At 42.6% G+C, this 26,146-nt stretch overlaps 1 protein-coding gene across 2 annotated transcripts in view; it reads right to left on the reverse strand.

The window, feature by feature from the left end:
- Positions 1–5,502: 5,502 nt before the first annotated feature.
- NOL10 (nucleolar protein 10) overlaps positions 5,503–26,146 on the reverse strand; it is a 115,694-nt gene continuing 95,050 nt past the window's right edge. For both annotated transcript variants that reach the window (XM_007971496.3, XM_007971495.3), the window contains 4 exons: positions 23,723–23,896; positions 23,192–23,439; positions 11,903–12,005; positions 5,503–6,039 (listed from right to left, as the gene is read on the reverse strand). In XM_007971496.3, coding sequence (XP_007969687.2) covers positions 5,920–6,039; positions 11,903–12,005; positions 23,192–23,439; positions 23,723–23,896 — 645 coding nt within the window. In that variant the 3' untranslated portion in view covers positions 5,503–5,919. The remainder of the gene's footprint in view (positions 6,040–11,902; positions 12,006–23,191; positions 23,440–23,722; positions 23,897–26,146) is intronic.

Genomic DNA, 26,146 nt, shown 5'->3' on the forward strand with positions numbered 1-26,146 from the left:
GAAGAGCATTCCATGCAGAGGGAATCACAACTGCAGAGGCCTTGGCCTAAAGGAATGCCTGGAGTGTTCTAGAAACGACGGGGAGGCCAGCATGCAGAGGACGAGTGGGCGGAGGGGAGAGCGCTGGACAGGCCAGCTGGGCCACGTGGTGCCTTGCGGACTGCTGTGGGGACGTCGACTGTTACTCTGAGTGAGAACATGAACCACGGGGTGTTTCAAAAAGAGGAGAAAAATGATATGCATTCAATCTAAAATAAGTCTGCAATCCCAGCTACTCGAGAGACTGAGGTGGGAGGAGCATTTGGGGCCAGGAGTTCAAGACCAGCCTGAGCAACATAGCAAGCCCCTCTTAAAACAAACAAACAAACAAACAAACAAACAAACAAATAAACAGTAAAATGGCTCATGTCTGTAATCCCAGCACTTTGAGAGGCTGAAGGGGGAGGATCACTTGAGTCCCGGAGGTTGAGGCGGCAATGAGCCGTGATCACGCCACTGCCCACCAGCCTGGGCAACAGAGCGAGACCTTGTCCCCAAATAAATAATATATACATAATAAAATAAGCTAATTCTGGTCAAAACAGAATTCCTCATTACCTCCTCACCCCCAAACTTATTTCTGCTGTGGTTTTTATGGTACCAGGCAAGGACAGCTCCATCTTTGCCATTGCTAAGGCCAACTATGTCAGAGCCATGCCTGGCTCCTCTCCTCCACATCCTGTCAATCCTACCTGCAAAACCTACTGGGGCCCTACCCTTGTTACCCCCGTGCCAGCCCCATCACCCACCCAGGGCGCTATGGCGCTTCCCAAGCGGTCTCCTGCTTCTGCCGCAGCCCCGTGCAGTCCACCCTCTGCTGTAGCTGAAGAATAACTGAGGGTGTTATTCACAAGAGATGGGAAATCCATAGAAATCTCCTAGGAACTTTAATAATTTCAATCGTTGTACCATAAATGGTACTTAAAAGAATGTTATGAAGACTGTTTTTGCTACTTTATAACAAAAATGTTATAAAGTATTTGTTTCTGCTCTTCTGACAAATGATGAGTAAAAAAGATGCTAAAACTCTATTCTAACTGCTTGGAGTTAAAACTATCAAGCCCCATATAATGAAGAAAAAGAAAGAAAATGGTAACTGAAATGACATTTCCATTGTTTTTTACTACATACAAATGTTTTGCAAAGTTACTACATTCATTTAAAAAATAGCTTGGGTTATACTTACTACAGAAATGATTTTCATGGGTACACGTGGTCATAGAGATGGAAATAACTGGCCGGGCGTGGTGGCTCATACCTGTAGTCCCAGCACTTTTGGAGGCCGAGGCAGGTGGATCGCCTGAGGTCAACAGTTAGAGACCACTCTGGTCAACATAGTGAAACCTCGTCTTTATTAAAATACAAAAATTAGCCGGGTGTGGTGGTGGGTGCCTGTAGTCCCTGCCACTCAGGAGGCTGAGGCAGGAGAATCGCTTGAACCCGGGAGGCTGAGGTTGCAGTGAGTTGAGACTGCGCCACTGCATTCCAGCCTGGGTGACAGAACGAGACTCTGTCTCACAAAAAAAAAAAAAAGAAAAGAAAAAAAAAAAAAAAAAGGAGAAAACAGACACAGGGAACTCCAAAGGCTAGGAGGGTGGTGAGGGTTGAGGACCTGCCTACTGGATGCAGTGTCCACTATTTGGGTAACGGGTGCATTAGAAGCCCACTCCCCACAGTGTGCAATATGCCCATCTCACAAACAAGCACATGTGTCCCCTTGAATGTAAACCTTTTTGAAAAAAGATTTTAAAAGGTTATTTCTTTAGATTTTTAGGTTGAACCATACGTAGACAGAGAGTTAAATAAATTATGCATCAGCCATGTAATGAAATACTCTACACAAAGGAATGAGGTAGATCACCCTACATATTAATATGTATAGAACTGGGAAAATATCTCTTATATATTGTTAGTTTCAAGTTCAGGAACAGTATATGTAGTGTGATCCCATTTGCATTATTGAAACAGATATGTCTATCATTGTCTATAGAACAGAAAAATATCTGAAAAACAACCTTACAGTGTTATGAGTTATCTATGGAAATAGTTTTGTGAGGAGCCACGAAACATGTCCCTTTGATAAAGTAATTCTTTTTCTTTTTCTTTTTTTGTTTTTGAGACAGAGTCTCGCTCTGTCGCCCAGGCTGGAGTGCGGTGGCGCGATCTCAGCTCACTGCAAGCTCCGCCTCCCGGGTTCACGCCATTCTCCTGCCTCAACCTCCCGAGTAGCTGGGACTACTGCTGCCCGTCACCACGCCCGGCTAATTTTTAGTAGAGACGGGGGATTCATCATGTAATCCCAGCCTTTGGGAGGCCGAGGGGGGCGGATCACGAGGTCAGGAGATCGAGACCATCCTGGTTAACATGAGCAATTCTTTTTCAATGAAACTTTCTGTTCAAGGATAACAAGCACAGAGAAAGAGAGAGGAGTCGTGAGCAGCCCAGGAGTGGTCAAAGTGCACCCGTGGGAAAAGCCACCACCGGGTGAGGGAACAGGACCAACCAGGATCCCCCACTGCGTCCCAGCCACGTTCCCCTCTCTCCAAAGCCACCACTACCCTAACTGCTGAGCACAACTTGGAAAAAACAAACAAACCTGGGCCTTAGGTCTGGGGTGTTGGAGGCTGAGGGGATCTGGGGCAGGGGAAGGGGAGAAATGGCAGCCCAGGATCCCCCCCCCCCAGCTCAGTCCTGACGTAAAAGCCATGCCCTCAGAGCCCCGTCTGCGAGGAAACGCTTCTCGCGCTGGCTCACGAACACCCCCAGCTGCACGTGCCTGGGATAGAGACCCATGGGAAACAGCCATTTCCTAGCGCCAGTGAGCAGTATATCACACATACGGAAAAATTATGGAGTAGAGTATGAAAGCTGCATAAAACTTGAAAACAGGAAACTTCGAAGACATGAAGGATTAGAGCAGGCACTTTGGGAATCAGCCCTGAAGAGGCAGGCCTGTGTTAAGGGCTGAAGCGGTAGGAAAACTCGGGCAACGAGAGGGACGGGTGGGGCCTAGGAGGAGTGCCCATGCAGCTGTCGTCAGCGGACGCTCCTTCTGTGTCCCTCAGACTCAGCAGTCCCTCCCCCCGCCCTTCAGCAACTCTCCAGAGCAAAAGTGGAGGCAGCTCCCCTGCTCTTGAAAACCCTCAGTGGTCAAAAAGCTTTGTCAGTTCCTCATGAGCCTTGCACAGTGCCAGTTGCTGCACCTAATGTAACCCTAATAAAAACTAAGTATTAGACTGATCTACAGGAGGAAATAAGATTCACAGAGATTAAGGGAACAGTCAAAAGACACAGAACTAGTAGGCAACAGACCTGGAATTCGACCCTGTGTCAGGGTGGTTCCAAATCCAAGCTCTTTCTACTACACTGCCAGCCTCCCAGGTCCTGGAAGTGATCCTGGCCCTCCTACTCTACCCTGATGGCCTGATCTCCTGGTGTGCTGAGAGCACTGGCTGAACAGAGCACTGCTGCCTGTGGAATCTGGCCCTGCGGAATACTGGCTCCCCACAGAACTAGGAGGCCCTCCAAGAAGGAAGGAAAAGACGGGCCTTGGAAAGCCAGGAGTAGATGTGACAGAGCCTGACCTCAGGAAACAGGCCAAGGGCATAAACACCCAACCCCTGGGGACAGTCCAGCCAGCAAAGTGTCCCTCTCCAAATTTGTAAAATCCCCCATCCCTAAGGGAGGCAGCGTGGAAACAGAAGAGAAGGCAACAGGAAGCTGCAGCCCCTTCCTTTGAGAAGAGGTGGACACTGAGCAAGAGTTTAGGGGAAAGCAGCTGAGAAAGGACAGCACTGGTCCAGCGGTTGGACCCGCTGGAGGACTCCCTGGCACCAAAGCACGAATGGGGCTGGCTGCCCCAGGAACAAGAACACACACACCCCACCCTCCACACACCTTTTTTCTGGAAACAGACCTCATTTCTCCAACCACAGAAGTGGACACACGGCCAAACTGTTCCCTGCCTTGGGAACAAGCCAATCTGCACAGAAGCAGAAGCGGCACAGATAGCAGAGGCAGGGGAAGGGAAACATATTGGGAAAAGAATAGGGGAGGCCTGAAGAGAGAAGGAACAATGGTGAGACAGCAGGAGGAAGGCGGGAGTAGGGGAAGGAGAGAGAAAGAGGGAAACAGAGACAGAGTATGCATGTGCTAGCTGACTGAACGTGGAGCCCTGGATCTAGGTGTTCCTGAGGCCAGTTCCATGTCCCAAGCATGGTTATGTCAATTAATGCATTCTGCCTCTCAGCTTATGACATTAGAAGTTAGGCTGTATCATTTACAGTCCAAAGAGTTACTATTTCAGTTATACATAAAGACCCTTAAAAATCTATAAAGGCACCTCCAAAATCACATCAATTCTGGAAAAACTAAGGAAACCAAAGTTGGTTCTCTTTTTTCTTTTTTTGAGACCCGGGTCTTGATCTGTCGCCCAGGCTAGCCTCGACTTCTCAGGCTCAAGCTACCCACCTCAGCCTCCTCAGTAGCTGGGACTATCTACAGGAGGAAAAAGTGCACACCACCGTTTGTCTAATTAAAAAAATTTTCTTGGAGTCTTTCTTAAAGAAGCTATTCAAATGAAAGTATATTTATTTTTATACATGTTTCCTCCAGTAAGTTTATGTTTGACTGTACGTAAGAAACAGGAAAAAAAACAACAACCTGTAATTAAACTGGTGCCAAGATCAACCAGCAGCCTCCACTGCTTGTTTCCCATTATTACAGGTTGGGTATCCCTTATCTGAAATGCTTGGGAGCAGAAGTCTTTTAGACTTTGGATTTTTTTTGTGTTTTGGAATATTTGTATTATATTCACTAGTCGAGTATCCCAAATCTGAAAATCCAAAACCTGAAAAGCTCTAATGAGCATTTTCCTCCAATGTCATGTCAGTGCTCGATATGGTATTGCTCTGTGTCCCCACACAAATCTCATGTCAAATTGCAATCTTCGGTGCTGGAGGGGGGGCCTGGAGGGAGGTGACTGAATCATGAGGGCGGACCTTCCCCTTGTTATTCTGTGCTAGTGAGTTCTTGGAGATCTGGTGTTTGAAAGTGTGTACCATCTCCCCCTTTGCCTTCTTCCCCCAGCTCTAGCCATGTAGGACATGCCTGCTTGTGCTTCACCTTCCGCCACAATAGTAAGCTTCCCGGGGCCTCCATAGCCATGCTTCCTGTACCACCTGCAGAACTGTGAGTCAATTAAACCTTTTTTCTGTACTTATAAATTACCCAGTTTCAGGTAGTTCTTTCTAGCAGGGCAAGAACAGATAAATACAGTGCTCAAACAGTTTTAGATTTTTGGATTTGGGACGCTCTCAACCTGCGCCATTAGATAATACTCTCTTGGTATAAATTATTTAAAAACAAATCCCAAACTAGTACATAAACAAGCCAAACAAACCTATCAACATACACTTATAAACACAAACACAGGCAATACACAGACACCAGGTAAAACAGAGATGGTATTTCTGGATGGTTTAATCATGAATGGCAGTAGGCAGTGTAGGAACAAAGTTCCTAGAGCATGATAAATCTTGGTTTCTAGCACAGGATAAACCTTTTATTTCATGGTGTACACTTCACAATATTAAAAAACCCCAACCTGGTTTACATGATTAAAACCATGGGGAAAGGACAATATTTCCAGGGAGCAATGACTTGCAAGCTCACCCTTGGGCTATGTGGTGGCCATCGGCAGGGCCCAGCTTCACAGTCTAATCCACAAAGCACAGGTTTTCAAATCTTTACCTCTGTGTACAAGAATGTACATGGAACTTTAAAAACGTGTGTTCCCTTATCTGTGTTGAACACTCTTAATGACGATCAGTTTGGGGGAGACGTACCCCTCCCTAATCACAGGTAGGATCACTTCCCAAATCAATGAAACGACCGTCCTCTTTTGTGTCTTGACTTCAGGTGTCCGGCTGAACGACGGAGTCTTTTCCTTTCTTGTCGATGCAGTTTCTCAGCCTCCTGTTGCTTCTTCTGCTGTTCAGACTAAAAGAGAAAATTAAACGAGTAGAGGGAAACACAGAAAATGCTATACCTCTTTTCTGGTAACCGTCAGGATGCCAACAGTACTGCCACCAATCTCAGACCTGCTGCCAGGAGAAATGCTGCCCACAGGCTCCAGGGGACCTGGTGGGGCTGCCTGGACTCCGCTCTGATAAGTGCTACCCTGGCAGAAACAGCAGCACCAAGGCCAACTTTCACCATCAATGCAAAAGCAGAAATTCTGAACCCCAGGCAAGAGAAGGGCCCTGATAGACCAGCCTACTACAAAGTAGGAGACTGGTTTTTCAACCAACACACTCACATGACCACTGTGTTGTTTTAAAAGAGCCTACAAAAGAGCCACCTTAAAGATGATTATCACTTACAGAGTGTCCACTTTCCTTTTAGAGATCTTTGTTTACAAACTAGAGCCATTCGTTTATTCCCACTGTTTTTAAAAACAAAAGAAAAAAATACTTAAATGTACTAAAAGTACATTATTAAAACACTCATTCATAGAACTTGCTCCCAAGAATTTTTAGCTGTTTCCCAAAACTCCACCTCTCCTTCCTTAAAAGCAGCAAACTGCTCTCATTAATCACTGATGAAAGCGAGGCAGACAACGCACAAGTTCACAGCTGCAGTAAGCATGTGGACTCCCGGGCTGACTGCTGGAAAAGTGCTCACTTTTGTTCTCAATGCTCATTGGCTCACATGGGAGCTGGAACTCCTCCCTACCCATCCGCAGCACCAAATGGTTTAACTACTTTCAGCAGAAATCCTTAGAAAATTATCAATGCAGAAGCCACAACAAAGTAAGAGTTACACAAAAAAATCCCAGCACTTTGGGAGGCCGAGACGGGTGGATCACGAGGTCAGGAGATCGAGACCATCCTGGCTAACACAGTGAAACCCCGTCTCTACTGAAAAATACAAAAAACTAGCCGGGCGAGGTGGCGGGCGCCTGTAGTCCCAGCTACTCGGGAGGCTGAGGCAGGAGAATGGCGTAAACCCGGCAGGCGGAGCTTACAGTGAGCTGAGATCCGGCCACGGCACTCCAGCCTGGGCGACAGAGCGAGACTCCGTCTCAAAAAAACAAAAAACAAAACAAAACAAAACACATTTAATGGTTTTGAAAATACAAACTCCTGAATGTAAAGCTCAAAAAAAAAAAAAAAATTATTAGTGGTGGAACTGCACAGATGGTAAACTGAGAAAGCACTGTCAGGGGCCTCAGTTGATAAAGTGGAAAAGCATCGCCTTATGGACACCCAGGGAACCTGCTTCACTGGGATCTGTATTTTCTTTTTCTTTTTTTGAGATGGAGTCTCGCTCTGTTGCCAGGCTGGAGTGCAATGGCACACTCTCGGCTCACTGCAACCTCCGCCTCCCGATTCAAGCAATTCCCCCGCCTCAGCCTCCAGAGTAGCTGGGATTACAGGTGACCACGCCTGGCTAGATTTTTTTTTTTTTTTTGAGACCGAGCCTCCCTCAGTCACCCAGGCTGGAGTGCAGTGACGCGATCTCTGCTCACTGCAAGCCCCGCCTCCTGGGTTTACGCTATTCTCTGCCTCAGCCTCCCGAGTAGCTGGGACTATAGGCACCCACCACCATGCCCAGCTATATTTTTTGTATTTTTAGTAGAGATGGGGTTTCACTGTGTTGTCCAGGATGGTCTCAATCTCTTGACCTCGTGATCCACCCACCTTGGCCTCCCAAAGTGCTGGGACTTCAGGCGCGCACCACCACGCCCAGCCAGGATCTGTATTTTCTACACACCTAACACAAAACATGCATCTGTATGTTACCCTTGAGGAGAAAGTCTCCACATTCACCTCTTGTGGATATTACCCAATCTTCTAAAATTAAACAGTTGAAAGTGAGAGAATAGTGGGGAAGGAAAGCAATTTGTAATGTCAAAAAAAAAAAAAAAAGATGCATTTCTCCTATTCTAAGAAGCTCTTAAACCGGGTTTCTGAATAATTCTTTAAGTCCCTTCTCTGATTATTACCATTCTTCGACTGTCTTTTCAAAGTAAATCCTATCCTGTGTATTCTGATCCTATCCCAAACTCCTCCACTGTGCTCTGTCTTGGAGGGTACCACCCGAGCCCAGGCTGCTGCCCGTCCTAACCATGGCCACCACGGAGTTGCCTTAATTGTGCTCTGCTTCCTCTCAAATACCCCTTAAGGCAACTCTCCATGCAACAGCCGGAGGATTTAAAAAAAAAAATAGAAATACTATGTCAGTTCAGTCCTGTGCTTACTGAAACTGTGCAAAGTTTGGTCCTTTACCAAACAATCTCACAGCCCTCTGCTCACCTTTGAAGCACTTGCCACAGTTCTAATGACATAATTAGAGGTATATAATTTTTACCCGCTGTCTCTCTCTCCCATAGACTGAGAACTGTGGTAGCAAGAGCCATGTCTGTCCCTAGCATGAAGCACAGGGCAGGCATCAATACACATGCATTAATGGAAACCTCAGAACTCCTTCTAACACTCCCTAGCTGAGCGAGTGATGACATCACCAGGAGCCCTGTAAAGTGAACCAATACCAGTTATTCAATATTTTGCTTCTTCATGTTAATCAGAATTTATTTAAAAAGGGTTTCTTCAGGCCAGACGTGGTGGCTCATGCCTGTAATCCCAGCACTTTGGGAGGCTGAGGCAGGCTGATCACAAGGTCAGGAGATCGAGACCATCCTGGCTAACACGGTGAAACCCCGTGTTTACTAAAAATACAAAACATTAGCTGGGTGTGGTGGTGGGGGCCTGTAGTGCCAGCTACTTGGGAGGCTGAGGCAGGAGAATGGCGTGAACCCAGGAGGTGGAGCTTGCAGCAAGCCGAGATCGCACCACTGCACTCCAGCCTGGAAGACAGAGCGAGACTCTGTCTCAAAAAAAAGAAAGAAAGAAAAAAAAAAAAAAGGAAAAGAAAAAAAAGTTTCTTCATATAATTTTGGAAAATGATGTGCTAAATACAGATAAACAAGGTGTGCTGGAGCTTCTAAGTTAAGGCACCTTCATGAGTCTTCAACATGGACATCAGTCCAAGGTTTTTTTCCCTTATCAGTCTGATAGCAAAAGTAATCTTCCAGGGTCACTATTTACATCTCCTGGAACACATGGTGGGAAGCTCTGCCAGACTTTCCCCATCAAGGTAGGAGCTTGGAGAGGAGCTTGTAAGCAGTGGTTATTGTTCTGCAGACAAATTTCAGTGCAGAAAAAGGACTAGGACTAGCCTCTCTCCCACGGCTGCATCGGAAGGCCTTGCTGCCATGTGGGGGATCCAGGAGGATCTATGGGCCCATTAGTGCTTCTCCCGGGTGCTCCTGCCTCCTCTTCCCTACTAGTTCACCATAGCCTCCAGCACTCCTGTCACAGAGGGAGGAGAAGGACAGATGCAGACAGACACACTTGTATCAGGAACAGCCTCAGACTTGATGAGGAACTGTACTAAATGAAATTTTAAAATTAGATTTGTGGCTGAATCCCAGTTTTACCACTATACAATCTTAAACGACATTAAAGCATAGATTTTTCCTCTTAAATTTTACTGAAATTTTAGGAGATACATATGCAAATATGGGAAAAACTCAAGATTCTACCTGAGCGTATCAAACATGCAGTATAGAGACTTCTATGAACAACTGCCTGAATAAGTAAAATTTACTGAAAACCTGAACTCAAGTAAAACTGAGATTTAATAATTAAAATGTTTATCAAGTAAGGAAACAAACACATCAAACATTAATTGACACATTCCTCAAAAACAGTTTCAAAGCCTCTGCTTGATTCAGTTATGAGGCCATAACTGAATTTAAGCAATTCTTCATACTTTTTTTATAAACAAAAATATAATTTCAGAGCCATCTTATTTTCATTTTACTACAAATTTTAAACTGATCTTCACCTCAGTTCCTTCCAATTTAGAAAACAGTGGGAAAAGGTTTGTATTTTCAGGTTACTGCAAAGTAGGTGCTCACTCAACCCAGCAGAGGGGCCTCTGTAGGAGCTGAGGTGGCCGCGCTGCAGACCTAGGATCCTTCTAGGCTGTGCTGCTCCTGCCCCATTTGACATCATTTGAGTTTCAGAGAGAATCAAGGATTGCTTCCAGGTATAAAGAAAATTGATAAGAAATTAGGAAGAGGCACAATGAGGTCCCTCCAAATGTGTATTTGGCTGATATAAGTGATAAATGTAAGAGGGCAAATTTGCTCTCAGCAAACAGAATTAACTGAAAAGCTTTTTGCACTTAGAATAATGAAGTTTTTTTAATTACTTGGCAAGCCTCCTGATGCAGGTTGGGAAAATTTTAGAGAAATCAGAGAGGAATGGGTACAGGATGTGATGAGGTGGTTCTCCAGAGATGATACACAAATGACCAATAAGCACATGATAAAATGCTCAACTCATTAGTCATTAGGGACCGCAAATCAAACAACACACCACTCATACCCACTAGCATGGCTATAATAAAGATGACAGACAGCAACAGGTTTGGTGTGGATGTGGAAAACCTGCAACCCTTATATGCTGCTTGGTGGGAATGTAAAATGGTGCAGCCACTTTGGAAAACTGTCTGACAGGTTTCTTAAGAAGTTAAATAGCTACGCTGTATGACGCAGCAATTCCGCTCCTAGGTAAAGACCCAAGATAAATGAAAACACATGTTCATGAAAAAATTTACACATTCATTTTCATAGCAGATTATTAATCACTTCCCCCAAAAGAACACAACCCAGTGTCCCTTAAAAAAGAATGAATAGCAAAATGTGTTATATACATACAATGGTATATTATTCAGCCATAAAAAGAAATGCAATTCCGATGCAAAGTTACACCATTGAATGAATAAACCTTGAAAACATTATGCTCAGTGAAGAAGCCAGTTACGAAAGACTTCACATTGAATGATTCCATTTGTATGAAATGTCCAGAACAGGCAAAGCTATAGAGACAGGAAGTAGATTAGTGGTTGCCAGGGGCTGGGGGATGAAAATATGGGGGTAAATGCTAAAGGATATAGGGCTTCTTTCTGGGGTGATGAAAATGTTCTGGAACTACATAGTGTGATGGTTGCCCAACTCAGTGAATACACTAAGAATCATTGAATTGTACACTTTAGAAGGAGCATATGGTCTGTGAATTATATCTCCCTACTACTGCTTAGGAAAAAAAAAAAAAGGGATGAAATCTTTGTCATTCTATTTGGTGACTATATTGAAGAGGACTGACTACGAATGAGAAAAAAATTTTTTGAGAAATACAACTGGATTCAGTTAACAGTAAATATTTAAGCAGTTTACTCTCCCTATAATGTGTGACAGGCATTATTACCAGTGGCTAAAAAGATAGATCTTATAAATCAATTTAGAATAGGACGACCACTGGCAGAGTAGTTTGTCTTCTAAAATGATAGTATCTGGGCAAGCTGGGTGTGACTGTCACGAGGTATCAGAACTCACCGATTCCCAGTCTTCTTCAAAGTCCACATACATGCGAGGTAGCCCTACATCCTTAGAGGGTCAGGATGGGACTTTTGCTTTACAAGCCACACCTCAGGCCACAGAGCGATCCAGAAACCAAGACAGCTGGTTCATCTCCAACTGAGCTAACTCCAGGGCCACTAAGTCCCTGTCTCCCTTGGGACACCAGTGACACTCCTGGCTCTACTGTAGTCACACACTGTGCTCTTGGCCCACCAGGGGCTCTGGTTGCAGAGAAAACGCTAGAACAGGGAACACAGCTTCCTCAATAGGGAAGAGGTGTGAGAAGGCTGGTCTTAGGACACACACACAAAATACTATTGAAAGCCTATTATTCTTTTGTGAATTAAAAAATAACAATAAAAGATAACTCACCCTCTTTAATGTGAATGTCAATTGTTTGCTGCCAACAGTGGTATCGGATACACTCAACGTCCCATTTTTTGCTTCAATTTTCAAACGATCTTCAAGTGTTTTGCTACAGGAAATTTAAAAGAATGCCACATTAATCAAAATTATGTTTTAATTTACTATTTGAAACAAGTTTTGATTAGAATTGATTGCGAAGAAAAATGTTTACACATGTAAATGAAAATATCATTCACTTAACACAATAAATTGAAAGAATTAGGTGCACTCAAATAGTCATTATTCATATTCCAGAGACAGACTGTAAAACAATGACTGGCAAAAACACCCACTAATTTAATATCTTAAGTGGCAGTATCAAACACTTCAATGCCTGCTACTTTTCTTACTAAAATCAATCATATTTCTGAAGACCAAATGCAAAGAGCAATCTACTTCTGAAGCCTGTAATTGACCATAATGGTCAATGGCATTTATGATATAATGATATATTTAAACAATACACAAATTCGGTATGTGAGTATTTTAGCCAGTCGTCCACCTTTTACAAAGGAATGAGCACAAATTAAGTCCTCCAGGTCAAGTCACAGAGAAGAGCTATAATTCTTATTTTTCCTTCACTCAGTCTTAACTCAGTAGACTGCAAGCCATCATCCCACAGCATGAACAGCTTGAAATATGAATCCGTCTGATGACAATGAGAGAAAACAAAAGCAATTACACTTGGGTAATTCCACCTGATTCAGCTCTAGTCACTGATATCTCTCCAGGTATCTTTCCTTTTAGTTTCTTACTTGACTTACTCTTTCTGACATACTTTATCCCAAATTTAAATCTCATTTCTTTTCTTTTTTTTTTTTTTTTGAGACGGAGTCTCACTCTGTTGCCCAGGCTGGAGTGCAGTGGCCGGATCTCACCCCACTGCAAGCTCCGCCTCCTGGGTTTACGCCATTCTCCCGCCTCAGCCTCCCAAGTAGCTGGGACTACAGGCGCCCGCCACCTCGCCCGGCTAGTATTTTTTTGTATTTTTTAGTAGAGATGGGGTTTCACCTTGTTAGCCAGGATGGTCTCGATCTCCTGACCTCGTGATCCGCCCGTCTCGGCCTCCCAAAGTGCTGGGATTACAGGCTTGAGCCACCGCGCCCGGCCTCGTTTCATTTCTTGATCACATTTCCCAAATTTTTCTAGGCTCTCTTTATATAATCTGTGTCTCTGTTATAGTCTGCTGTGCCCTGCACTTCACTGTTATCTGTATAATTAACACAACCCCCCTCTGCTTTCCAATAAAGAGGTTAAGTATGAATTTTGTACCCGTTATATGAAACTTCACTGAATGTTATAATAATTTTTTATTATAAACTAGAACACTGGCCCTTTTTGTTAACTTGGTTTAGAGGGAAATAAACTGAATTAAGCCTAATGATATATATTTTCAGTATGTTTAAACAGTTACTTTAACTTTTCTAGAAATGGCTAAAGCAATAGATTCTTATTCCCCTGATAAGACTGAGATAGATGAGACAGAAAACAAAACAAAGAATATGGTTCTCTTCTATTCTGTTCCCTCCTCAAAAATAGTATACTCCGTCTCCTGCCCTCCCTGCCCCAATCACATTCAACGCAGCCTGTTAAAGTGAGGGCTAAGAAACCTGACTGAAGAAAAAAAAAGGCTGAACTGTGTGAAAGGGTCTTCTTTTCCCTGAAATATGGTCTTTGTAACTAATCACTGAGGAGAACACAGCTCCTAAATGATCCCCCAGACAAAGTGATCCTTCTTTGAAATTCTGAAGCTAATGTTTGATGTTCACACCATGAGAAATTTATCTCTAGTTTACAACTTGTAGTAACGTACTAAACACACCTTCTTTATATAATTTGAGACATAAAGTGGTTAGCATAAAAGTGGCACTCTTTTCTAAGCAATAATGTTATTAAGAAGCACTTTTAAAGTACTTTTCATCTTCAAAGTTCTTTATAGACTAACTAATTAATCCTTTCAACATCCCTGAGACAGAAGTATTTATCCTTTATAGATGCCAAAAAAGGGAGGTAAGATGTGAAATGACTTGCTGCAGGCCACGTAAGATTCAGTTCTAAGCCGGACTCCAATTTCAGAATTGCTGGCTTCCAGGTGAGTGTCAGGCCATACTTGATTTACACAGTTTGTTCAGGAAACTTGTCCATTAAGTATTCTCAATGACAAGCTTCCACATGACAAACGGAATGAAATTAAGATTTAGGTTAGCTTTTTTTCTCTTCTAACAATTCAAAAGTAAAGTGTAAACGGACTGTAGTGTGCATGTGAATTATGTGAGCCTCAGCAAATTCCTCAATCTGCTCATTTCATTCTTCTTTCTTTTCATAGCTATAAACTCTGAAGTTTCAAAGTTAACAGGGCTGCTGTGCCTATGGAGTAGCCATTCTTTTATTCTTTTACTTTCTTAATAAACTTGCTTTCACTTAAAAAAAAAAAAAGTTAACAGGAATTCCAAATAACTATATAACCATTGAGAGAAGATGGTATACAGAAAACACTAATTTGGGAAGAAAAAGACTTTTCCAGTCAATTGTGGGCAATTATTACTCTGTTAAGAATGACCTTACTTCCTCCATGATAGGAAGCCCCATACACATTCTGGGGCTTCTCTCAATGTACTTTCAATGTGCACTTGTAAAAACTTGTTCTGTCTAGGCTATTTGGAAAGACAAGCTGAGTTTTGGAACAAACCATGGCAGAAGATCAGACACAGAGACCATGAGTGGAGATTTCTACATTAAAGAAGTTCCACTTCCCTCCCTTTGAAAGTCAGTTTACTGAAAGCGTTTGCTAACCAGTAGTTCCACAGCCTGCTTTTTGAGTGTGACTTTGGTCAGAGATAACCTAAGTAAACACTGCTGTAGAAACACCTGAAAACTCCTTATTGAACAGAAAAACAAAAGGGAGAACACCACAATGCATGCGCTTCTCAGCATGTTTCTTCCAGGACACTGGCAGGTGGCAGAGGAGGACTGCAGAACTGGCCTTTCCCTCCCCCTCCTCTCCCCTCCCCCACACCCCGCCCCTACTTCTTTTCCCTGCCCAGGCTTTACTTTAGGTCTGACGGCCACGGGGGACTTTTTCATTGGTTTATAGTAAAGGATTCTAGGGGAAAATCTAATTGGAACAAGTAGATAAAAACAATCCTCAAACTTGTGATTGGTAAGAAAACAGATATAGGCTTTACAATGTTAAAAGTGGGTAGAATTACTCAGTATAGAATGCAGAAAGCTCCCAGGGGAAGAAACGAGATTATTAGTATATTTATCTTAAAATAAAAAGGAAAGTGGGCAGAAACTACAAGGAAGAAAATCAAATTAAATATTTAGATGCACCAGGAAGGTTGACTGATTTACTTTGGGGTTTTAAAATACGAACACACGTGCACACACACATATTTAATTAAAACTGAATGCTCCTCAGATGAGAGGTTTTGAATCCCGCTGCAGGGAAGGGGCAGTGTGGGGGGGTGGGGGTCATATTCATAAAGGCATGTGCTTCAGGACAGAACTGAGAAGAGTTAATTAACTCTAATTAAAGGAGCCCCCGCTCCACAGTCTATACCGGAGGGAATAAATTAGAAAATGGAGAAAGAGAATCCGCAGATAAAGGATTAAGTATTTTTTAAATTTAAGTACTTTGCTTTAAATAACTACCTCGGACAAATATTTACATATGCCATAAAGTTTACTAAAAACTTTATTTGAATGCTTTCTGTTTCCACGTGTTGCTTCAAAGGCCCTATTTCAAGAGACTGAAACTCAGGCAACCATCAAATCTGATGCCTCTTCTATAGGCATAACGAAGATTTAAAAGATTCCTAACGTCCGGCGATGCTGGAGTGTGGGGAAACAGGCGGTCTGGCCACAGTGCGAAGTGCTCAAGCCTTTTTGGAGGGTGATCTGGCAGTCTCTATCACACACCCCTGCTGATCCAGCAAACTCCTATTAGGAATATACTCTAAAGAAATACTTGTCTGTGTGCATACATATTTGTGACTGTGAAAAGGGTAAGAGAAAAAGCAGCAACCTAAACACCCACAGTTAGAGGAATAGTTACATAAATCACAGCACATTCACCTTATGAAATATTTATGCAGCCAGAAGGTAAGCCTACTGAACTTATAAAGAAACATTTTCAAGACTTGCTGTTAAATGAAAAAAGCAAGTTAAACAGTATAATTAGGTTGGGCACAGTGGCTCATGCCTGCAATTCCAGCACTTTGGGAGGCTGAGGCAGGAGGATGTTGTGAGGCCAGAAGTTCAAGACCAGTCTGGGCAACAAAATGAGACCCCAACTGGACAAAAAATTTAACAATTGTGGTGGCCTGTAGTCGCAGCTACTCAGGAGGGAGGGCAAGGTTGGAAGATCATTTGAGCCCAGCAGATCGAGGCTGCAGTGAACCATGATTGCGCCTCTGCACTCTAGCCTGGGCAACAGCGTGAGACCTATCTCAAAAAATAACATAAAGAGTATGAACCATTCACGTTAAAGAAAAAAAGCTGCAGGTATAGATCTGTGAGTGTGGACACATACAGGAGTGAATGTATTTTTTAAAGGCGAGAAGTATGGTGCGCACACAGCCATGACCTCAGGAAGGGAGGTGGGGGATAGGAGAGGCTTTAACCTTCAGTCCACACTCTTAGGTATTACAATGATAACATGCCTACATAGTACTGAGGACATATTCATTGAGTAATACAAGATTCTCTTTTCAAAAATGTAAGTCTGGAATTTAATTACTTCCCAGACTAGATTTTTAAATGCTTATATTAAAACAAAGCTGTATTACCTCAGCTCTTATCCACTATCAGAGGAACGTGAGCTGAAGAGTAAAAACATGCCATATTAATTAACAAAGTGGATAATGTTGCAGACATGATAAAAAGCTCACCCAAAGCTACCAAACTACCCGGTGAAGAAGATGAGCTCCCCAAAGGCAGGAACTGTCTTAAACAATTTCTAGGACCTACCACAGGGCATTTGAAAGCATTCAAAGAATGCTTTCATAAATGGAACTGAAAGGCTGCCTGGCAGCTAGTATTGACTACCCAAGAAGAGAAGTTATCCCCATCTACTGAAATGTGGAGAGTTTTCATTCTAAGGACTCTCTTCTTCCACTGTTCACCAATGCACACAGCTCCACTCCTATACTTTGCAGGTCACGGCTGCTCCAGATACCAGAAAAGGTTGATGTGCCAGATTCCTGAGGCCAACAAGCATGGCCTTCCCAATCTTTCTACCTCTAACCAGAATTATGTCCCCTATGTCCATGTATCTGGAGTTCTTTCCTCCGTGTCTCTGAGGATGCACACTTTGTCTTTTCTGAGGCTCTCCTTACCTTGTTCTCGGGCCCACTGCCACCCGGTTCCTTACCAGATGCTACTTTGTCAATTGACTCAATTCTCTCAATTCCTTACTATCCCCTTTCTGTGGCTGAGTCTTCTCTGCCTACTAACAAATCACGTCTCTTGAGTCTATAAACCGCTTCCCATCAAGTTATTGGCTTTCATCCCTTTCTTTCACTACCAAACTTCTTGAAAGACTTACCTACACTAACTGTTTACCGTGTTTTCTATCTCCCAGTCACTCGTCTCTCTACTGCAGTTGGCCATTTGGCAGGACGGAGAAACAGTGCCAGTGAGGCCAGCTGCATACTGGCCTTTTCCCAGCCTTTGTGCCTGGGCTTCTCTGCTCCGCTGGGTGGCAGGACCACTCCCTTGCCTCAGACACGCTCCAGGTTTGGCCCTTGCCAGTTTTCCTCTCAGCTGGTTACTGCCCATCTTCTTTGTCTGCTTTCTAACAGAATTCTTAGTCCTAGGCAATCAGTACCTCTGTGAAGTCTCTAAAATTCTATGCAAATACATCACAGGCATTTGTAATTTTCTCTAGAGAGGTGTATGGTATGGATTTTATCAGATTCAAGTAAAATAATTGTTTTTCCCCAAGGTTCCATTCTTAGCCCTAATCTTACTCTATACAATGATAGTAAATCTCTTTTCATTCATGATCTTGACCACACAATAAAGGCTGGTATCTCTCAAACTGAAAAATCTCCAGCCTCCTCTTCCTGGGCCTAATGGACATTGCCATTGATTTACTGAATGTGACACAGAAGACGCATGGGCTCAACCCAGCTCATTACTTTTAGCCCTAAACCTACTCTGCATTCTGTATTTTTTACTTCAAGGGCAACATTGCTAGACATCTTCACATCATCCCTGACTATTCCCTTCTCCTTTGATATTATCAGGAACTGACGGTGGAGTCTGTGCCCATTTTTCTTTCTCACTCTTAGTCTTCTGGTCTGTCTGCTCCTCTCCACCCCATTATTCAGGCCTGTGGCCCTTCTAACTGGGACGATTCTAATAGTTTGAGAGCTGGTCTCTGGGTGTCCAGCTTCTCCGCACATTGTCTTTCTAAAATGGAGATATTTTGCTAATGGGTTTCTGGGATTAGGGACTTTTTATGCCTATGCTTTTATTTGCTATAACAAATATGTACTGCTTTTATTATAAAAGTACTTATAATACTAGGGGAGGGGTTGGAATAGATTTGATCCCATTCATCTAAGCTGTTCAGATTGTGGCTTTCCAGTGCTTGCTCGGCCACCCCTTCAGGCACCCGGTGCTCTGGCTGCAGGAAGGCACCCCCCACCCTTTGAACGGCCCGCCTGTGGCTGTGCTGTGCCTCTGCCAGGAATGCTATCTTTCCCACCAGCCCTGAGTGCTCCACTCTGCATCTTTCCACAACCAGTTTCCATATGACTTCAAGGGCCCCCAAATTCAGCTCCTTCTTTCTTATGGTCTTTTCCCATGAATGCTTCAGGTACACAGGCCACGTCTTTCTTCCCATACCCTGGGACTAGAATGTGGGTCTGCTCGCACTGAGCAGTTGATAAATGCTTGATGAATGGGTGGTGGAGAGGCTGATAAGTGGATGAACAGACTCACAAATAACGTTAGCACACTGTAAGGCATAAAAATACATGTCAACAGACACACGTTTATCTAAAGCCATATGACCACACCAAGCAACGCAGACAGCTCACTCAAGTCTCCAGTTACCATTCATGATCCACCTTTCCCTTTATAGAAACAGTTTTAAAGCTGGGCAAGTCCAAGTCAACATTTAAATAGAACACATTCAATCTGATGTTGTCTCTTGTTGACTGGCTTGCGGTAACTTGCAGAATAAACATACAGAGTCACTTTAGTTCTCTGAAGGATCATGGTTTAATGCTTCACTAAATACTCATGTAAATATTATCACTTACATAGTTCTCAAAAAGGATGTTTAACTTAGTGATATTTAACTTAGTAAGAATGTTTAACTTGGTGATATTTAACTTAGTAAGAATGTTTAACTTGGTGATATTTAACTTAGTAAGAATGTTTAACTTGGTGATATTTAACTTAGAATGTTTAACTACAGTTTATTCACCTCACTATGGTTTATTCTTAGATATAAATTTTTATTCCCTTTGTTTTATACTTCCATTTCCTACTACAGCCCCCAGGCAAAAGGAAGAATGTTAGAGAGATTAGTCAGACTGCCTACCCCCAAATCACAGCCTCCTGTTGCCGTGGTCACACTCAAAACAACTGCTCCCAGATTTTCCTGGTCAATGGCTATGGGGAAAATGAGTCCTTTCTCAGCAGATTTTGAAGGAGTAACTTCTGAGTTGCCTGATGTGTTGTCATGGCAAAGAAGATTCAACTTTCAGCAAGTATTTCTCAAGTGCCCACTCTATTCTAAGTACTTAATCAAGAGCCAGAGATAAAGCAGTAAATAGAGCAAGACAAAAACAGCATATACTCAACAAATAAATTTAATCCACAGAACCAGAACAGCATAAACCAAGTAGGACTCCCAATAAAACACCTACACATAACAGCTGTATAAAAAGTGAGGCTGCACACACTGCTGGAGAATGTAAAATGGTGCAGCCTGTGGACAAGTTTGCCGGTTTCTGAAAAGGCTAAACGTAAGAGTTACTATATGACCAGCAATTTCTTCTGATTCTTATACATAGATGAAAACATATGCAAAACACATGTAAAACTGTATAAACCAATGTTCGCTGCAGCATTATTCATAATAGCCAAAAAGTTGTAACTACCCACATGTCCATCAGCTGACGAAGGATTACATAAACTGGTCTACACACACACTGGAATATTACTTGGTAATGAAAACAAATGGAGTGGAGTTGTCCCTTGGTATCCGCTGGGGAATTGGTTCCAGGACCTCCCTTGGATACTAAAATCCATGGATGTTCAAGTCATATAAAATGGTGTGGTTATTTCCATATAATCTGTGCACATCTTCTCCTATATGTTAAATTATCTCTAGATTACTTATAATACCTAATATAATGTAAATGCTACATGCATAGTTGTTATACTATTGATTAGGGAATAAAGTCAAGAAAAAAGTCTGTACATGTTCAGTACGGTTACAAATTTTTTTCTGAATATTTTCAACCCATATTGGTTGAATCTATGGATGAGGAACCCTCGGATACAGAGGGCCGACTATACCAACAGATGCTACAACACGGATGAACATTAAAGACACTGTGCTAAGAGAAAGAGGCCAGCCACAAAAGGCCACACATCGTACAGTTCCTTTCACATGAGATGTCAGAATAGGCAAATCGATAGAGACAGAAAAGTAAACTATTGGCTGCCTCAGGATGGGATATGGGGTGATGTGGGGTGACTGCCCATGAGGCATGGGGTTTCCTTTTGGGGTGACGGTAATGTTCTAAAATTATGGTGATGGTTCCAGAACTCTGTGAATATACTAAAAACCAGTGAACTGCATGCTTTTAGTAGATTAATTGTATGTTACATAAATTATATCTCAAGAAAGTTGTTATTTTAAAAAGTGAAGTTGGTCAGTAAAGAAAACATCTTCAAAAGATATCAAGAACACTAGAGTTGACCCTCGAACGACATGGGTTTGCACTGTACTGCTCCACTTACACACAGTTTTTCCAATAAAAGTTAACACCATTACTTGTCTCCCCTGCCTCCCTTTCACTTCCTCCTGTTCTCTCTTTGCCCCTGAGACAGGAAGACCAATCCCTCCTCTTCTTCCTCCTCAGACTACTCCACATGAAGACAAGGATGAAGACCTTTACAATGATCCTCTCCCATCTAATGAATAGTAAATATATTTTCCTTTCCTTATGATTTTCTTAATAACATTTTCTTTCCTCCAACTTATCTTATTGTATGAGTACAGTATACGATACATAGAACATACAAAATATGTGGTAATTGACCCCTGACTGGTAAAAATTCTGGTCACCAGTAGGCTATTAGTAATGTTTTCGGGGATATTCTAGGATCTAAGTCACCAGGAAGGTTTAAAAAAAAAAAAAAAAGTTTTCGAGAAATCAAAAGTTGTATGTGTTAGGTCTAGACTTTCTAGTGAAAATAAGTAAGTAACACAAAAAGTTAAATGCATGCATATATATATATATCTTCTTTTTTTTTTTTTTTGAGATGGAGTATAGCACTGTTGCCAGACTGGAGTGCAGTGGTGCGATCTCGACTCACTGCAACCTCCACCTCCCAAGTTCAAATAATTCTCCTGCCTCAGCCTCCTGAGTAGCTGGGACTACAGGCATGCACCGCCACATCAGCTAATTTTTGTATTTTTAGTAGAGACAGCATCTCACCATGTTGGCCAGGATGGTCTCAACTCCTGACCTCATGATCCGCCCATCTAGGCCTCCCAAAGTGCTAGGATTACAGGCGTGAGCCACCGTGCCCAGCCTAAATGCACATTTTTTTTTTACTTTCCAGGGCATTGGCACTCCTAGCCCTCAAGTTGTTCAAGGGTCAACTCTACTAGCTTCTTTATTCATGGACACATCTTTTGTTAGTTCATCAGAACCAGAATTTTGAGGTGCTTCTGAATTCTAAATTGAAGGATTCACTACCTCTGGTGTTGCAGATACTTGCTAGAAGATGGTGAAATAAAGATGAATAAAATACATCTCAACCCCAGAAAGAATTCAACCTGTTCACTGATGTCCTCCCCACCCTTTTCCTCCTCCCACTTCGAAAAAACACCTTCTCCTGCATGGAGAGCTGGGAGCTGGAGAAGTGCAAGGTACAGAAATGTACTGACCCCAAGCTAACACCTCGTCTATTCTGCCCAATCCTTCTGCTCCACCTCAAGACTGCTCCCTTGGCTCCCCAGACATTCCAGTTATTCTTTTAAGACACCTCCTGTGACTGTCTATCATATTCCAATCCTGTGCATCAATACTTTGCCTAAGAATTCTCAAAGCGGAGAATTGCATAATTCAGAGTTTATATACAACTTGGGCTTGACACCTAGCTTGTTCCTCATGCAGACTCTTGACAACTGAAAATTATTCAAATAAAACTACCTTTTCCGGGGAAGGTTAATTTTTTTGGAGTGGGGGTAAATATAACATAAAACCTACCATTTTATTCATTTTTAAGTAGACAGTTCAGCAGCATTAAGTGCATTCACACTGTTGTACAAGCACCACTACCAACTATTTCCAGCACATTTTCATAATCCAACCTGAAACTCTGTACCCATGAAACACTCGACAACCACCATTCTGCTTTCTGCCTCTTTCTACATATTTGCCTATTCTAGAATACCACTCTTTTTCATCTCTCAATTTTCCCGAAAAAGACTTAAAACTTCTGGCAAATTTTCCAAGTAACTTTTTCAATAACCAGGTAAAGCGAGATGGGGTAAACATAACCGAGGTTCTAACTTTTTAAAATAACTTTGTGAAGAAGCAGAAAAGTTGTCATCTCCTAGCAAGCACCGTCCAAAAGGCTTCAAAGCACCGATCTGTAGGGCACAGAATAAGTATTTGTAGGTGAGGGAACCTCATGGGGAAAAACAAGGACAAGGAAAGTGTGTGGCTTTTGCAGCTTAAAAGTGTTCCACTGATACTCATAAGGCTACCTCTACCCTATATTTTACTGCATGTAAACTATACCTCAAAAAGTTGTGACAAATAAGTAAATCCCCTAGAGACCAATGTACTTCAATAGCAACACTCCCCTCAGGCCTCCTGCATGCTTCCCTCACATCACCTCCCACATGGCCTTACCTCCCGCTTCCCTCGTCCCCTCTACCCTCTGCACCTCCATCATCCAAAGACAGAAATGTTATCTTTAGGGCGATGTGCCAGAGAGGAAAAGCAAGGGCTTGGCTACATGTCAACTGTGTGCTCAGGCAGTGCTACTCACTTCATCAGTTTCTGCTTTGTGGCAGAATCTTTGAAGCTTCTAAATTCTTCTCCTGCTTTGATCTCATAAAACTGGGGCTTTAGGACTGTCTGCTGGTCCTCCTTGAGTCGTTCCTGTCGCTTCACTTTTTCCTCCTGCTGGAGGAGTCTGCGTTGCTTCCTGACCTCTTCAACCCAGGCTTTTTCATCATCTGAACTCTCCGAACTTTCTGCATCACTCGGTTTTCCTTCCGGCTCTTCCTCCTCTTCCTGAGAATAAAAATAGTAAGCAGCAACTCCTTTCCCCCAAACACAGACCCCTTGTTTTCTCTGAAGCAGCAACTGGCCCATTAATGAGTGCCTAACAGCTACTCTACTGCATGCATCAGGAGAAATGCCTTTAATTAACTAAGATAATACTCCTAAGCCCAATGTCAATCACTTAATATGGAATTAATTACATCTCAAGTATAATCGAAGACTCTTCTAACTGACAAAGAAAACATTATATTAAAGAAACAGTAGCAAATTCTAAATGATAAGGAGTACATACTTTTTCACGCAGTTCTTGTTGCTCTAAGAGTCTTAGCTTCTTTTTCCTTTTTTCACTAATTTTTGAAACAAGTGGATTCAGAAGCCTAAATTCTTCACTCTCTTCATCTACTTGGAAGTCAGGGTTCTCAAACATAACTTTAAATCGATCATCGGTGAGAATACTAGGAAGACTCTATAAGGAGGAAAAAGTATGTAAAAATTTAAGTTAATATCTGATTAAAATTTGACCAGGAACATGGTTTTAAAACACTGATTCTATTATAAATTAATAAGCGGCACGAGGCATACATTATTAACTCATTATGAAATTTCTTCCAGGACTTCCATTGTGCCCCTAGGTTTCAGCTGCCACCACCAAAAGAACCTCTACTAATCTACTTTGCAGATGATCTACACCAGTTGGCCATTACACACAATGAGCTAAGAATGAGTCTTTTGGCTAACTTTATGCTTAACGCATTAGAAAGAATTTCTTCAATTAACATTTTAATGCAAAAAGTACCTTTCAAGAAAATATGTAAGTTTTTAAAACATGGCTTTTATTATTTTTTAGAGACAGGGTCTCACTCTGTCACCCAGGCTGGAGTGTAATGGCACAATCACGGCTCACTGCAGCCCCAACCTCCTGGGCTCAAGTGATCCTGCCACCTCAGTCAGCCTCCCAAGTAGCTGGGACCACAGGTGTACCACCGCACCTGGCTAATTTTTTATTTTTTGTAGAGATGGGTCTCACTATGTTGCCCAGGCTGGTCTTGAAGTCCCGGGCTCAAGCAATTTCTGATGCCTTGGCCTCCCAAAGTACTGGGATTACAGGTGTGAGCCACTGTACCTGAAAACAGGGCTTTTAAACAAAGCTTAGTTACTACGCTGACTTAAAATAAGCAATTCTTTCAACTTCAGATTCCAAAACTGGGAGAGGAAGTATACAAAGTCAGTAACTCACATGGTGGGATGGAGGAAGCTGGTGATGTAAGTTTACCAATTCCAGCTGAGTTACTGGGAAACAGAAGGGACGTTTCCATCTCCTACCGGGTGATTTCATTAATATTTCCCCTCAGGTCAACTAATTGTTGTCAAAGGATATTGTGTATCCTTCAGACACAAAAACTTTGGCTACTGAGACCCATTTAGATAGCTTGGGACTGACACTAAATTCCTTTTTATTCGTACCATTTTCAATGGAAAGTTTTCTAAAACTGTACTGTAAACTTACCTGTTCACTTAAGTAGATGACAGAGAATCTTACACATTTAGGACTGTCTTATCGTTCCTTCTCTGCTATAGGCTTGGAAGCCAGATCAAACAGCCTACTTAGAATTGTTTGTCAATCAGAGTAAACAGCCCTGAACACTGCTGGAAAAAGCTGACCTGTTTGTGATGGACTCTGACTCTGCTGAACAGACTACTTTACTATTTCTCCACTGTTGAGAGTAAATAAGGTTGCAGGCAGTTGAGTTCTGACTATTACTTGTGATACTGACAGACCTATACAAAAGTTTAATAAATCATAAGATATTAAGGAACTTGGCCTGTTTATTATTTGTATATACCTAAAAACAGATAAACCCTTACCTAAAATTCTGAGATATTAAATGCAACAAGTCTTCCCTGATTAAACATCATTTCCAAGACAGACTTAGGACGAAGGGAAAAAGAAAGGTAAGATCGGGTTCCTGATCCTAATCTAGTAAGGAAGAAAAAACACTGCAAACACATTTGCTACTAGGCCCCTTCTGAGGGCTGCTCGGTAATGCTGAAAGTGTCACAGGAGAGGACAGATAAAGGAATCCCAACAAAAGACACCCCAGGAGGGGCCTTGGGGGGTGTGGCATCAGGGAGGCGGCTTGAAAGATGAGGTTTCAACAAGTAGAAATCTGAAGAAACAGCGTTTCCAGCCGACAGAAGTGGTGAATAGTCTGGTGACATAAGAATGATGCAATTTCAAAAACAATTTTTTGATCAGGCCATACTGTAAAGGATTTTAAATACCATGACTGTTATTTTGAAGATATAAGGGGAAACCACCAGCGAAGAGGAGGAGGGGGAGGAAGAAGAGGAAGAGGAAAAGGAAGAGAAATGAAGAAGGAGGGAGACAGGGAAGCAGGGAGGAAGGAGAAGATGGATGATCAACAGAAGTGTGCTTCAAGACTCTTCAGATGACAGAACTGTGCTTCTGGCCAGGTGTTGGTTCACACCTGCAATCTCAGCACTTTGGGAGGCCAAGGTGGGAGGACTGCTTGAGGCCAGAAGTTCGAGATCAGCTTGGGCAACATGGTGAGACGCTGTCTACACAAAATATAAAAAGTTAGTCAGGCATGGTGGTGCACGCCTGTAGTCCCAGCTACTTGGAAGGTTGAGGTAGGAGGATCATGTGAGCCTGGGAAGTCAGGGCTGCGGTGAGCTGAGATCATGCCATGCACTC

This window comes from Chlorocebus sabaeus, chromosome 14 (genome assembly GCF_047675955.1).
Source record: "Chlorocebus sabaeus isolate Y175 chromosome 14, mChlSab1.0.hap1, whole genome shotgun sequence".
Taxonomy (NCBI): Eukaryota; Metazoa; Chordata; class Mammalia; order Primates; family Cercopithecidae; genus Chlorocebus; species Chlorocebus sabaeus.